The following is a 16,790-nucleotide window of genomic DNA, read 5'->3' on the forward strand; positions in this document are numbered from 1 at the left end:
AGAACTCTACTAAAGCCGCTCTTGAACTGGCTGCTGGGAAGCACTCAAGAATGGACTGAGGTAACAGCCTAAGATTGTTCCTTCTCCTTATATCTCCAATACATTTGGGGAATTACCATTTGAAAGATCTCAACTGTAAACTTGCATCCTACCACCATGCTGTGTTAAATGCAATGATTGGTATTACGCATGGGTAATTTGCTTTGTGTGGTTAAAACGTATAGTGATCTTTTTTCCTCTCTAGCTTGGGGATAGTGTGGGTAAAAAGAATTGAAGTGGATGATCAGCTATGATCATATTGAATGGCGGGGCAGGCTTGATGGGCTGAATGGTCTACTCCTGCTCCTATGTTCCTATGTAATCATTTCTTCTTTCAAGGAAGGAAGAAGGTGAGTAAGGAAGGAAGTGACTAAGGAAGGAAGGAAGGAAGAAATGAGAGGAAGGGAGGAGAGGAAAGGAGGAAGGAAGGAGAGGGAGGATGATAAGGAACGTAGGAGAGGAAGGAAGGAAGCGAGAAGGTGAGTAAGGAAGGAAGAAAGGAGGTGAGTGAGGAAGGGAGGGAGGGGGAAGGAATGAAGAAAGGAACAAAGGAAAGAAGGAAGGAAGGAATGAAGGAGAGGAAGGAAGAAAAGGAAGGAAGAAAAGGAAGGTAGGAAAAATTGACCTTGTTTGGCACCTCATCATATCAACAGAATATCTCAAAGGAATTCACATAAAGTATTACTTGTGATTTTTGTGATGGTGCGTTTATGATGGGTACATCCACTTGGCAGATTCTGACAAAAGACAAGACATCACTACATTTTCTGCATGTTCAGGGAAGAGCGCATCCTGACACTTAACTAATGCAAGTCTACTTTCTGATGCATTCAAATGAGTGAGTTACTGCTTACATCACAATTCATATTCAGATGCTTCATTTGGCATCTTTTCACAATGTTAAAAACTAACCTGTGTCAATGAAGATAGCGTCCACATAAATTGTTGTAAACAAGGAACCCAGCATGAATCCAAATGCAGGACCAAAGAGCATGGTGGTAAACAAGACACCTGTTCAAGGATGAAAAATCACAAAGGTTACCAAGAAACAAAGCACCAAGTTATTCTTACAAACAGTTGAGATTCTAAGAGAGTTCTCGATGTGAAATATGAACCCTCATTTTCTAACACATATCTTCCAATTTTATCTCAAATTTGTCTAAACATCTGGAATTATGATACACAAAAGTGAACTCACACAAAAGATTTTCAAAAGAGTTTCAGTGTTTTGCCCCAAGCCCATCTCCGCTTTTGTTAAAAATGAAATATGAGATGTTATTGGTGTGGTTGCTGTGGCACTATGGATTAAATAGTACCAATCCCAATGCACCAGAGCAAGGATAGAGCAAAAGCAAAATTTGCAAAAGCAAGTTATCACTTCCACCATGTTGAAAATATAAGAGTAAACAAATAAACAAAGTGATTCCTGACAACGCAGCCTGCCACTGGCGTCATCAGGCTGCGCCGCGGTGCGCACATGCGCAAACGGTCTCCTGCTCTCTGCGCATGCGCTGCGTTCCAGCTTGCCAGGACTGGTTAGTGCATGCGCCGATGACATCATCGTGTGACGTGTGCTTCTTCGGGCAACGCGCCTGGTCGGCCTCTGCGCCAGCGGTTTATGCAACGCCAACGGGTATTCACGCATGCGTCAACCTTCTGATATTCACGCATGCGTCAAAGCTTCGGCGTGAGTTTCTGAAAGTGGAAGGAGGAGAGGTTTCGTGGGGCATTTTCTCACATTGTATCATAATTATTTAGTCGTTTTGGAGATTTCAGTCTGCTTCATTTTTATTAGAAAGAGGAGATTGCTCCAAGGTAAGTTGCTCTGCTGTTGTAAGTTGCTCTGAAAACATTTCCATTGTCTGGGGCACTGCATGTGCTCCAGTCCCTGTTCTAAGTTGCTCTGAAAACATTTCCATTGTCTGGGGCACTGCATGTGCTCCAGTCCACTGCACTGCACTAAAATCCTTTCCATTGTCTGGGGCTTTGTGCAGGCAGTACATGTGCTCCAGTTCCTGTTGTAAGTTGCTCTGTTCCTGCACCCATTAGAGCCGTGCACATGGGCACACAGCCACATGTTTCCCCATCCGCCCTTGAAACAACCATGCAGAGCCTTGTGAGACTCCACAATTGCCAGCTGCTGCCTGTCAAGCAGAGAGGGCGTGTAAAGCGGTCAAGCACTTGGGGAACATTCAGCAAGAAGAGACTGAGCGCTGAAAGAAACAAGCATGCCGTATCCAGTGGTAGCACAAATGTGAATGCTCTTGCTGAGTACACAACTGGTGAGGTGGGAATGCAGCCACACCGTTCTCCATCCTCTGTGTTGCTTGAAGGCAAAGGCAGATAAGAGCGAAAGAAATGGAAGGTGATGCTGATAGTAGTAGGCAGGATTAAATGGGAGTGGATGGGAAGGCGCACGAGTAGCATAACCACTAGCAGGGAACAGCTGGGCTAAATGGCCTGCTTAATGTTCATAGTCCAAAAGAAATGTGCTTCTTTTTCCAGCACCCTCACATCATTCATGTTTTCCCTGAGAGCAGCATTGAACCATCACGAGATAGGGGCAGTAACATCATCCTGACTCCTACAGCTGAGGTGGGTACTAAGTGATTCATTGGCGGTGTTATCAGTACATGCCTATACTGCAGAACATAAAGCATGCTCAACAGTAATTTCATTGGAGGGAGGGAAGCTCTGACACTGATGTTCTTTCCTTATTTCTTTTCATGTAAAACATGCCCTTGAGAAAACAATCCTTGAGACTTAAGGTCAGCATTCAAGCAACGAAGGTAACTGGATCATGCTGTGGAGCTTGTCACGATATGGAAAGGAACCTTGCATTTCTGGATGAAGTGGGAGCGCACATTGGGATGCGTTTGGGGAACATTCACCAAGAATAGACTGAGCTCAGACTTTCATGACTTTGCCTTCTTCACATGGACAATACAGTAGTGGAATAGAGAGCCACGCGTTCATTCACCACAAGGCTCTCCAGGAACAATCTCTTTAGTTTTGCATAGCAGAGACTCAGCCTGTCTGTCTCACAGGAATGCTGGAAACACAACACTCATGTATCCATGCATAGCAGTGCCTCGGATGCTTAATGAACTTAATAAAACTTCTCAATAATTAAACCTGGAATTGTTGAGGTTTTTGATGTTATTTTCCTGACTTTGCAACTGCACTTCAGATATTCAACTGCGGTGTGGTCCTTGGTGGTGGGGGGGTTTATGAGGGGGTGGGGGGGGGGTTATAAGGGGCTGGGGGGGGGTTATGAGGGGGTGGGGAGGAGAGGGGGTGTTATGAGGAGATGGGGGGGAGAGGGAAGAGGGAGGGGTTGTGAAGGGGTGGGGGAGGAGAGGGGGGGGTTGTGAAGGGGTGGGGTGGGAGAGGGGGGCTGTGAAGGGGTAGGGGGGGTTATGAGGGGGGGTTGTGAGGGAGAAGAGGGAGGGGATTGTGAAGGGGTGGGGGTGGGAGGGGGTGTGAGGGGGAGAGGGGGGAGGTGGGGGAAGAGTGGGGAGGTGGGGGGAGGTAGAGAGGGGATGTGGGGGGGTAGTGGGAGGGAGTTAAATTCAGAAGCTCCTGAAGAGAGGGATGCAAAAGGCAGGGACCAGAGAGCTGCAATGCCTGAGGTACAGTTGAGAAGTCGGGGACAAAGCGGCTGGATGGGGGATCTGCACCTGGAGAGAACGGCTGGATGGAGAGGGCCGGAAGCGAGAGGCCGTAGAGAGCCATGGGGAGCGAGCGGCCGAAGACCTTGGTGTCGCCGGGTGCGGGTAAGTTTGGTAAGTCTTATGCCGTTGCAAATTTATGGCGCATGCGTTGAAAAACGCACCCCCCCTCACGCTGCTGTCTCCGGCCGCTCCGCTTCACTCCGTCACTGGGCTGTTCGCTCGCCCACTCGCCGACCGCTCCGCTCCTACCAGGCCCGCTCCGCTCCCCCCACCCTCCACGTCCCGCTCCCCCCGGCCCGCGCCCCGGCCAGCTCGCTCGCTCTCTCACTCCGCCATTGTGTGCTAACATGTGTTTGTTAGGTTGCCTCCGTGTGATTATTTGAGCAGCGCCATCTTTAGTCCTGGCAGCTGCCTAAAGTCGCATTTTGTGACGTTTTAGTGGCACATGCTGCATTTGCGCATGTGCCACAGCAGCACCCCCTAGCGGTAGCGTTGTCAGCAAATGCAGTCCCAAATAAATAGCCATTTACTTACACATATGAACATCACAAATGACCTTTAAAGAGCCAGGCATTGTTCGTTTTATTAATCCACGGGATGTGGGCATTTCCTTCCAGCAGCATTATACAGACTATATCAATTCCCCAGGGGCAGGCGACCAGCACAGCCCGTGAGGCATTCTGTATTGATATCAATGAAAAATATCATGCAGGTAGCATCCCACGATTATATACCCCTGGGAATCAACGTAGATCTGTGTACCAAACAATTGTTTCCCCTATTATCTGGTCATTATATGAACATATGAATTAGGAGCAGGAGTAGGTCACTCGACCCCTCAAGCCTGCTCCGCCATTCAAGATCATGGCTGATCTGATTGTAACCTCAACTCCACATTTCTGCCGACCCCCAATAACCTATCACCCCTTTGCTTATCAAGAATCTATCTACCTCTGCTTTGAAAATATTTAAAGACTCTGCTTCCCTTTGAGAAAGAGAGTTCCAAAGACTCCTGACCCTCTGAGAGAAATAATTTCTCCTCATCTCTGTCTTAAATGGGTGACCCCTTATTTTTAAACAGTGATCCCTAGATTCTAGATTCTCTCACAAGAGGAAACATCCTTTCCACATGCACCCTGTCAAGACCTCTCAGAATCTTATATGTTTCAATCAAAGTCGCCTCTTACTCTTCTAAACTCCCAGCAGATACAAGCCTAACCTGTCCAACCTTCCCTGGTAAGACAATCCACCCATTCCAGGTATCAGTCTAGTAAGCCTTCTCTGAACTGCTTCCAATGCATTTACATCCTTCCTTAAATAAGGAGACCAATACTATACACAGTACTCCAGATGTGGTCTCACCAATGCCCTGTATAACTGAAGCATAATCTCTCTACTTGTGTGTTCAATTCCCCTTGCAATAAATAATAACATTAGCTTTCCTAATTACTTGCTGTACCTGCATACTAACCTTCTGTGATTCAAGCACTGGGACACCCAGATCCCTCTGCATGTCAGTGCTCTGCAATTCCTTGCCATTTAAATAATATGCTTCTTTTTTATTCTTCCTGCCAAAATGGACAATTTCACATTTTCCCACATTATACTCCATTTGCCAGATCTTTGCCCACTTTGCAGCCTCCTTATGTCCTCTTCACAACTTTCCTACCTATCTTTGTGTCATCAGCAAATTTAGCAACCATACCTTCGGTCCCTTCATCCTAGTCATTTATATAAACTGTAAAAAGTTGAGGCCCCAACACTGATCCCTGTGGCACACCACTCGTTATGTCTTGCCAACCAGAAAATGACCCATTTATGCCTACTCTCTGTTTCCTGTTAGCTAGCCAATCTTCCATCCATGCCAAAATATTACCCCCAACACCATTAGCTTTTATTTTCCACAATAACCTTTGATGTGGCACCTTCTGGAAATCTAAGTACAGTACATCCACCGGTTCCACTTTTTCCACAGCACATGTTACTTCTTCAAAGAATTCCAAGAAATTGGTTAAACATGATTTCCTTTTCACAAAACCATGTTGACTCTGCCTGAATACCTTGAATTTTTCTAAGTACCCTGCTATAATGTCTTTAATAATAGCTTCGAACATTTTCCCCATCACAGATGTTAAGCTAACTGGCCTGTAGTTTCCTGCTTTTTGTCTCCCTCCCTTTTTGAATAAAGGAGTTACACTTACTATTTTCAAATCTAATGGAACAATTCCCAAATCTAGGGAATTTTGGAAAATCAAAACCAATGCATCAACCACCTCACTCGCCACTTCTTTTAACACCCTAGGATGAAGTCCATCAGGACCCGGGGACTTGTCAGCCCGCAGCTCCAACAATTTGCTTAATACCGCTTCCCCACTGATTGTAATTTCTTCAGTTCCTCCCTCCCTTCCATTTCCTGATCTACAGCTATTTCTAGGATGTTACTTGTATTGTCTATAGTGAAGACTGATGCAAAATACCTGTTCAATTCATCTGCCATTTCCTTATCTTCCCTTATTAATTCCCCAGACTCACTTTCTATAGGACCAACGCTCATTTTGTTAACTCTTTCCTTACAATTACCACATTAGTATCTGTGGGAGCTTGCTGTGTGCAAATTAGCTACCAGATTTCCTACATTACAACAGTATAACTTCACTTCAAAAGTACTTCATGGGCTTTGGGACATCCTGTGGTTGTGAAAGGTGCTATATTAATGTAAGTCTTTCTATCTTGCTCTCTATCAGGAAGGGTAGGAAGCAATGTGCTTGTGACCATAAGTGCTGTGATGCCAGATATGTTTAATGTTCCCTCCAGGGCCAGTGGCCAGAATGGTTGGTTCTGGGAGTATGACCAAAATGCATATCGGACAAAATCCTGAAAACTGCAACAGACTTTCCTGGAGGGAGGGATGGAATTTGGACAGGGTCTGTTGTATGCTGTTTAAAATGTTTAATTGACTCTCAACAAACACAGATGACAAAATTACCCATAGGATTCAGTCCTGTCAGAATGAGTAATGTTCAGCCTCTAGCTTAAAGTTGGGTAGTTCGAAACCTCTTTTTCAAGTCGTATTTAATATAAGACCACCCCCAATACCTAAACCCATTTCAATGGAAGAAACAACAACAACACAGAAGGGAGAGTGAACCAACAATAGCAATCCATTTTATTAAGCTCACTAACTCTAAGTATGACCTGGAGTGAAATATTCACTCGCCGATTGAACTACATAGTTGTAAAGTGCCGCACAAAGTCATTGTTAATGAATTTAGCAATGCTTTAACAAATCAAAATCAATGTTTTTACTCACTTCTTATTAATGTTCATGAGTTTTTTTAAAGGGTAGAATTCTTCCAAAAAGCAGCAAACATGGGTGAATAGTCGATTAGTGTTAGGAACATAGGAAGGAACATAGGAACAGGAGTAGACCATTCAGATCCTGGAGCCTGTTCCACCATTCAATTAGATCATGGTTGACCTGTAACTTAACTCCATTTATTTGCCTTGGTTCAATATCCCTTAGTACTCTTAGCAAACAAAAATCTTTCAATCTCAATTTTGACATTTTTAACTGACCTAGCCTCAACAGCCTTTTTTGGGAGAGAGCTCCAGATTTTCACCATCCTTTGTGAAGAAGTGCTTCCTGACATCACCGCTGTACTGCCTCGATCTAGTTTTAAGGTTCTTCCCTCTTATTCTGGACTCCCCTACGAGAGGAAATAGTTGCTCTCCAGCTATCCTATCATCATCTTAGACACCTCAATTTTCTAGTGTTTTCTGTCGATTCTGCACTACAGTTTACTCATGTCCGCTTTTTCACTAAAGTTAGAAAAAACAGGATTGTTGGCCCTTTAACTTGAAGCACCTAATTGGATTGGTTTTACTCAAAGTTGAAACTGCACTAGTGTATCCATTTACATATGTATTAGTTAAAATTTTTATACTTTACATAATTAATTTCTTGGCATATGTCAGTTAGAATAGAATTAGTATCTAATTTATGCATTGTACAATATGAACTACAATTGTGAAGCATGGGGCTAGTCGCAACCAATCCGTGGAGAACAAGTTGAGATGTTATCACCACTTGAAATCTCAAATGACATCTGTTATCATTCCTATGAATAATTGGAATACAGAAACTTAAAATCTTTTCATAACTATTGCAGTTGCCTAGTTTGTTGCTTACTTTCAGTTGGCTTTCATTACTTCAAATTAGGATTTTTGTGAACTCCATCATGACATTTAGTATTATCACAAGGTAACACTTATATACAAAACGCAACTGTTTTCTATCAATTTGAGTTTTTACCAGATATCACTTTAGGAAAAATGTTTGATGGAAACCATGTTATCATTAGCACAGTCTTTCTGTATTCTGATGGGTAGTAATATTCATCTATGTGGTAATGCTGTGCAAGATTACTTCCTGTATTCATAGTAATGTTAGGGATGACAGCAATGTAAAAACTGACATTTCTGACTTTGAGTTCACTCATAGCATTGATGACTCCTACATTTGGTACAACGCAGAGCTGAGCCAATGCGATTACAAAAGCAAAATACTGTGGATCCTGGAAATCTGTAACAAAAGCAGAAAATGCTGGAAATACTCAGTAGGTCTGGCAGCATCTGTGGAAAGAAAAACAGAGTTAACATTTCAGGTCTGATCACAGGTTACAGACCTGAAAAGTTAACTCTGTTTTACTCTCCAGAGAAGCTGTCTGACCTGCTAAGTATTCCCAGCATTTTCTGTTTTTGTTTGGGCCAATGTTATGTTTCCCAATAATATGCATCAATAAAGCAGCTTCAAATGCAGCTCTCTGGAAAATGGCCTTCTCTCTATATTGCACCAGATAACACTTTCAAATCACCATGCGGCCACTCAATGCTGATTGTCCTGCTGTGAATTTCCAGCTTTTATCTCAGCTTTCTAGCATTTGCTGCTTTTCTCTTTTGTTACGATCCTGTTGGGGCCCATTAACTTTGAAAAAGAGAAAGTCGAATTCTCAATTATTACTGAAAGTATTACGGCACAAAATTTCATGTTTTAAACAAAAAACGTTACTGTACAAGAGTTAAACAAGCAAAGCACTACTAACTTAACACTACAATTTGGAAACAACATATGCTTTAAACTCTAAATCTTAACAGACACTCCTGTTGGGCTGTTACTTCCACCCCAAACATTCCCCTATATATTACAGGATCTTGGTGATGTGTTCACTTCTCCTGGGACCAATCCAACGTGCACCAGAGCTCTTGGGAATTCACTTTGATTTCCTTAATTTCTCTGCTGTCTTCAAGGTTTGAGATTTCCTGGGGATTCTCCCTCTAGCTTCAGCGAGGCAAATCTTCCAGTTCACCTTCAACACCTCATGAATCTGGATTGCCCAGCTTGAGCATGGGCCTACCTCAAAACAGAACCATCCCTGGTTCCTGATGGCTTCTTTGCTCCTGAGTCCAACTGACTTCCAAAAGCCAACAGCTTTCCAAAAACCAACTTGCTTTTCCAAAAGCCCAACTGCTTGTCTAAAAGCCCAACTGCTGGTATAAAATCAATAGCTTTCCAAAAGCCAACTGCATTTGCAAAAGCCAACTCACTGTGTCAGGAAGTACACAGAACAAAATCCAACAGGCACCCCATACATCATCTATCTCCATAGCAATGTGGTGCATGTGGATGGCCCAGATAGCAATTTGAACTAATTATTTCCAACTCCAAATCTTTTTGTTCTGGGAGATCACACAAATAATTTAAACCGCTGATTGAAGTAGCTGCAGACACACCAGGGAATTTTACCAGCCTTCCGAGGTCAGGGGTGGCAGTGGGGTGGGGAGGGGAGGGGAGGGGGGGCAGAAAATTCTTCCAGGAGAGGTCTGCCACAGCCCCTGACATCGGGAAGGCCCCGCTGCATTTTTCCGACGGTGGTGAAGCCTCGGTGCGCCCTCCATCCACCATCCGATCACCACACCCCACCACCCCCCCGCTGCTTGGTGGTGGAACCTTCATCTCCATATTGAAATCAATGTAAATGAATTTAAATGAACTTACCTGGTCCTGATGGCCACCTCACGCCAATGTTCCAGCTGGTGGCTGAAGCTCCCGCACCTTCGGATTCCCTTTCAGAGATCCGAGACACGAGACTAGTGAGGAGGGCGGAGGAGTGAAATTTTCAGGGAGGAGGGGGTTGCGGTGAAAATTGTTTCAATTGGCTGGGGGGATGGTGGGTAGGGGCTGAAGGGGGGGAGTTTGGGGGTGAACAGTCGGAATTGGCAAAGCATTGTTTTCGGGGGGGGGGGGAGAGGGAAAATGCAACCTTTCTATATCATTGGGGGATGCTAGAAGAGGGACTTTGCCTGTTTTTTTATTGTGACCTTTCACATTTTCCCTTTAAAAATACAAATTTCTTCCAAGGGCTTGAAGCCCTTTAAAAATGGCACAGGCGCCTGTGCAGTGATGCCAGATGCCATTGCCAGGAACAGAGCAGCCACCCCATTTATGTTATCGGGGGCGGTCGCTCCACCCCTTCCATTTAAATGAGCCCTTGCGCAAAATATTGCGGGGCTCAGCTATGGCTGCTCCGCACGGACCGACCTCCAACTTCAAAGCGATTTGCGGCGCATTAGTAAAATCCAGCCCACCATCTCCATCACCAAGTTTAAAGGGGTTCTCATTGTGTATGGTCTTTATACTTCCCAAATGACCTTACTAAATAAACATGGGCCACCCTTTGATTTGCAACCACCTTAGGCTTGTTTGCCAGCTTCTCAAAGAAGGTGTTTTCATTGTCTTGCATTAAAAAAAAATCAATTCCCAAATTAAAATTAATTAATAGAATAATAGAAAATTAATTCAAACCATGAACCAGGTGACCGTAACACTTTATATTACACAACACGTTGAGACAATCTTGAAAACTCTTGGAAAATAAGCAATGAGTCATAGAGTTATACAGCACAGAAACAGGCCCTTTGGCCCACCATGTCCATGCCAGCCATCAAGCCTATCTATTCTAATCCCGTTTTCCAGCACTTGGCCCGTAGCCTTGTATGCTATGGCATTTCAAGTGCTCATCTAGATACTTCTTAAATGCTGTGAGGGTTCCTGCCTCTACCACCCCTTCAGGCAGTATGTTCCTCCAGATTCCAACCACCCTCTGGGTGAAAAATTCCTCAAATCCCCTCTAAACCTCCTGCCCCTTACTTTAAATCTATGCCCCCTGGTTATTGACACCTTCACGAAGGGAAAAAGTTTCTTCCTTTTTCTACCCTATCTATGCCCCTCATAATTTTGTATACTTCAATCATGTCCCCCTTCAGTCTTCTCTGCTCTAAGGAAAACAACCCTAGCCTATCCAGCTGCTCTAAGGAAAACAACCCTAGCCTATCCAGTCTCTCTTCATAGCTGAAATGCTCCAGCCCAGGCAACATCCTGGTGAATCTCCTCTGCACCCCTGCACCCTCACCAGTGCAATCACATCCTTCCTATAGTGTGGCGACTAGAACTGTACACAGTACTCCAGTGTGGCCTAACTAGTGTTTTATACAGCTCCATCATAACCTTCCTGCTCTTATATTCTATGCTTCGGCTAATAAAGGCAAGTAAAATGAAAGCCCATAGGATGCAGAGCAATGTGGCAGGTTGGATCCAAAATTGGCTCAGGGACAGGAAACAAAGGGTAGTAGTCAACATATGTTTTTGTGAATAGAAAGCTGTTTCCAGTGGCTTTCCACAGGGCTCAGTGTTGGGTCCCTTGCTGTTTGTGGTATATATTAATGATTTGGACTTAAATGTGAGAAGTATGATTGGGAAATTTGCTAATGACACAAAAATTGGTCGTGTAGTTGATCATGAAGAGGGTAGCTGTAGATTCCATAATGATATCAATGGTTTGGTTGAGTGGGCAGAAAAGTGGCAAATTGAATTCAATCCGGAGAAGTGTGAGGTAATGCATCTGGGGAGGGCAAATAAAGTGAGGGAATACACAATAAACAGGAGGGTATTGAGAGGGATAGAAGAAGTGAGAGACCTTGACGTGTATGTCCACAGGTCCCTGAAGGTGGCAGGACAAGTAGATAGAGTGGTGAAGAAGGCATATGGAATGCTTTCCTTTATTGGCCGAGGTATAGAATTCAAAAGCAAGGATCTAATGCTGGAACTGTATAAAACGCTGGTTATGCCACAGCTGGAGTATTGTGTACAGTTCTGATCACCACATTACAGAAAGGGAATAATTGCTCTGGAGAGAGTACAGAGGAGATTTACAAGAATGTTGCCAGGGCTTGAAAGTTGCAGCTATGAAGAAAGAGTGGATAGGCTAGGGTTATTTTCCTTAGAACAGAGGAGGTTGAGGGGTGACTTAATTGAGGTGTACAAAATTATGAGGGGCCTAGATAGAGTAGACAGGAAGGACCTGTTTCCTCTTGCGGAGAGGTCAATTTCCAGGTGCACAGATTTAAGGTGATTGGTACAAGGATTAGAGGGGACATGAGGAAAAACTTTTTCACCCAGAGAGTGGTGGATGTCTGGAATTTACTGCCAGGAATGGTGGTGGAGGCAGAAACCCTCAATTCTTTTAAAAACGTACTTGGACATGCACCTGAAGTGCTGCAAGCTGCAAGGTGCTGGAAGGTGGGATTAGATTGGGAGGCCAGTTTTTTTCTTCTCAGCCGGCATGGACACAATGAGCTGAATGGCCTCCTTCTGTGCTGTAATTTTTCTATGGTTCTATGTTACTATCCCATATGCCTTCCTAACCACCTTAACTACTTGTGTTGCTGCCTTCTGTGATCTATGGACAAGTACACCAAGGTCCCTCTGACCATCTGTACTTCCTAGGGTCCTACCATCCATTGTATATTTCCTTCCCAAGATGCATCACCTCACTCTTCTCAGGATTAAATTTCATTTGCCACTGCTCTGCCATCTTAGCAGCCCATCTATATTGTCCTGTTAACTAAGGCTTTCCTTGCATTTGTTCATACAGATAAGCCAGACATTTTCTTCACTAAAATATTTATGATTAACAGGAACTAATTGAGGTGTTTAAGATTATGAAAGGATTGGAGAGAACAGGAAATTAAAGATAATTTCTGCTAGTCAGCAAAATAGTAACAAGGGGCAAAGACTGAGTGTCGAGTTTTCACCCAGAAGGATACTAGGAATATGGAAGCAATATACTGCGAGTGCTCGAAATCTGAATATAAAAAGAAAATGCTGCCTGACCTGTTGAGTATTTCTGTCATTTCCTGTTTTTATTATGAAGAATATGGAATGCTTTACCACAAGTGGCTACTGAGGCAGAGCCCATGGCCTGGAATTTCCTTGAAATTGCTCCCACTTCCCTTCTGTAACATCGCCAGAAATGTAGCAGAAAGAAGGAATTTGCATTTATATAGCGCTTTTCATGACCTCAGTACATTCCAAAGTGCTTCACAGTTGATGAAGTACTTTTGAAGTGTTGTCACGGATTTCACATCAGGAAACACAGTAGCTAAATTGCAAACACGAGGGTGTGTCACAAACAGCAAAAAGACAGATGACCTGGTGATCTGCTTTCAGTAATGTTGGTTAAGGGACAAACATCGGCCAGGGCACTGGCAGAACTCCCCCTTCATTTCTTAAAAATGAGTCATGAGATCTTCTAGGGAGCAACTGCAGCAATTCAATTTATAAATATGAACAAAAGAAAGCTGCAACGAGTTTTTAGCATTATTTTTGAGCTGGAAACTTCACATGAAGAAGGTGCAGTCAGGTCTCCACCAGCTGCACTGCCCTGTGGCACGCCCAATCCTTCACCACCTGCCATATGCTTATTTGGGTGCATGTCAATATTCAAAATGTTTGAACACAGTTTGTTGACCAGAACAACGACCCTCATGTGAAATTCTTTTAAGAAAATTGTCTGATGTTGATTGAGCTCTGAATTACATTTTTCTTTTATAATTAACCCTACAGTTGAAAAAATGCCCCCAGGTACATTGAAATAAATCTGCTTTATTCCTCTGAAATTGAGCAATGTACAACAGTACACTGTTGCTTATATGGTAATTATACCATGTAGTGGGAAGCACCAAGAGTCCAAATTGATCATTTGAAAATCAACTTACAAAAAAAATGTTATTTATATAGAGAACATAAGCATTAAAAGCAAATAGACCAGCAATATAAACGATCTTTTCAATAGACTGTAACATCAATCATATAAACACTACAGTATTGCAATAATTTTCACATTATATTTACCATTATAGCATGAACAACCAAAAGAAGGAAAGCAAAATATGACAGATGCTGGAAATCTGAAATAAAAACAGAAAGTGCTGGAAATACTCAGCAGGTCTGGCAGCATCTGTGCAGCGAGAAGCAGAGTTAATGTTTCAGGTCTGTGACCATTCATCAAAACCGTCGTCGACCTATCCCCTCCCCAGGAGAATCGCAACCGGGATTCCTGGCATCGGGTTCCATGGCGGGCGATTCTGCCCTAATTCCCCTGTCCCCCACCACCACCACCACCACGAAACCCACAGTGGGATGAGCATAAAATCCAGCCCTATATGAAAATTCCCTTTCCTGGTCAATACTGATCGCACTTCAACTCCTGGAGGTCTTCAGGGTCTTACGCAAAGCTGCCTGCAATAATAGTGAAGTCTAGGTGTAAGTGGAACTGACATATAGGCAATAATGTCATTCGTGTTGTATGGCATAATGTGCCACATGGGGAAAATAGTGTGTACGTGAACTCATATATCTGAGGGATATTGAAGTACAGTGTGAAACTTCTCAACCAGAATGGAAGACTGATAGTTGAAGCTACATTATATTTTCTATATATCTTCTGCAGTCTTGCGAAGGCTATTGGGCCATATTCGCTCACAGTTCAGATCCTGCCATTCTAATGTGAGATGATGGGCTGAATTTTATCAGCTCTTTGGGGATGGATTGGGAGGCGGGAAGGCTGGCAAAATGGCTGCCTTTCTGCCACCATGCCATTTTGCCAGCAGCGGGAAAGATGGCATATGGCCTACCTACCCGGAGCCCAATTGAGCCACTTAAGTGGCCAATTCAGGGCCTCTTTCTGCCTCCATGGGCATTTTGCTGCATGGGGAGGGCCCACCGCTGAATGAAGAGACCACTCCTGGCAGGTTCCCAGTGGGCTCTGGTTGATGGGGGTGCCTCCTTCAGTGACTATCTCTCCCCACTCGCCAGAACCTGCCTGACTGGTCCTGACACCTCCAGACCCCACTTACCTTATCCTCCAAGTGCAGTCCCAGCAATGGTCACCACTAGCAATGGCACTGCTGAGCTGTCGGCCCTCTGATTGTGCTGGCAGCTGTTGGCAACAAATCGCTATCCTTAATAGGACAGCTGTCATCGCGGCAACCACTTAATTGGCAAAATGTGGCCCTGGGTCCCACTGCCTGCCGAAGTGAAGTCATCCTCCCCCCTCCCCCACTCCTGATTTGGGCCCCAGGAATTCTGCAAGCTCCCAGAATTCCGGCCAATATGTCAGGGTTCTCTGATTCTCTGGAAAAGCTAATGTGCTGTCCTGGGTTTTGAGTGTTTGACTTTAGTTGGTTTTGTTCCCAAAAAATCGCTTTTCAGTCATAATAGAATTAGTTTTATGAATAGCCTTTGAGAGTCATATATAAAGGATAAAAGGTTAACATGAATTGCATGCGATAAACAAGGTTATTTATTTGGCTTTCCTTTAAGTGCCAGCCATAAACTATGTGCTTTATATCAAAGGGTTTGAACTATTTGTACATCAAACAATGCTCTAAGAGGGGATCTACTGAATAACTGCAGCTAAAAATAGCAATTGCATAAAAAAACTCAATTTTACCTAAGAAATTGCACTGTTGAAACACATAAGAAACAACACAGCTTCGTCCTTCTGTTACCAGAATTGAGCTAGTTAATGTTTACCAGGAACACACATTTCAAAATGTGTATCAGCAGCTACTTAAATAAACACTAAAGGTACAATGGTGTCAATTGCTGAAAGTGAAATTATAATATCTTCTGTTTGGCAGTGTTTAAAAGCAACCTGACAATAATCACTATATTTTCACTGTGCCATGGACTACACAGCACCTAGGCTCAAATGTTAGCTTTTACTCAGAATAGCAACTGCTCTCCTCGGCTATACTTTTTTGCACTGAGTATGAACAGACAGGAATTCAATCATAGTTTCAAACCCAAATCTCAAATGGGTCCTCGAGTGTACCACCAAGTGGTGATAGATCAAGGCAATACCATGAATTTCCAGTAGCTGAACCAGGAATTGCATGGATATCTTTATTCATGGTCTCATCCCAATCGATTGGGATTGCCACACAAAGTATCTGCTGAAAGATTTCAGAAAGGAAAAGCCTGCAGAAGAAGCAAAATAAATGACAGTTGAAAGTTAACAATTTTAATTACATTTATCCAATCTGTTAATAGAATTCATGGTAAATCAGATGCATTTTTAGATTATAAGGTTACAACACTTATAACTGAAGTATGAAAACTCCCCTCCATTGTCCTGTTCATAGGGACAGTCCTCTCATGCTTCCGCTCTTACCTATCTAATCATAGACACAGTATCTCTTAGTAAGAGTTTCCTTCCACCCCAAGCTATCATCTCAGGTCTCTGCCTACAATCTGCCCTTAGTCCCAGCCCCTTCTTCTTCTTTACCTATATGTTGCCACCAGCAACCTTGTCCATCAACATGAGGTCAGCTTCCAGATGTGGCTTGATGAAACTCAGGTCTATCTCTCCATCACCTATCTCAACCCATGCACTACTTCAGTGTTACGACAGTGCTGGTCCGACATCCCAACTTAGATAAGCCACAATGTCTCCAACTAATTAACGCAGGAAGACCAAAACCATCATATTTGGTCTCCGTTACAAACTCCATACCTTTGCTATTGACTCCAACCTCAACCCACTCATTATCTAGGGCTGAACAAGCCTATTTTCAATCTTGGTGTCCTAATCAACCACAAGCTGAGTTCCTGATCCCATATTATCGCCATTGCTAAGACGTCTTAGTTCAATAACATCATCTGTCTCCGCCCCTAAA

The 16,790-nt window shown here is 43.6% G+C and overlaps 1 protein-coding gene across 1 annotated transcript in view; it reads right to left on the minus strand.

Annotated features, from left to right (window-relative positions):
• Positions 1–16,790, minus strand: part of LOC137369108 (solute carrier organic anion transporter family member 3A1-like) — a 395,526-nt gene that overhangs the window by 86,695 nt on the left and 292,041 nt on the right. The window contains exon 3 of the mRNA XM_068029763.1: positions 952–1,050. Coding sequence (XP_067885864.1) covers positions 952–1,050 — 99 coding nt within the window. The remainder of the gene's footprint in view (positions 1–951; positions 1,051–16,790) is intronic.

The sequence above is a fragment of the Heterodontus francisci genome, chromosome 4, assembly GCF_036365525.1.
Source record: "Heterodontus francisci isolate sHetFra1 chromosome 4, sHetFra1.hap1, whole genome shotgun sequence".
NCBI lineage: Eukaryota > Metazoa > Chordata > Chondrichthyes > Heterodontiformes > Heterodontidae > Heterodontus > Heterodontus francisci.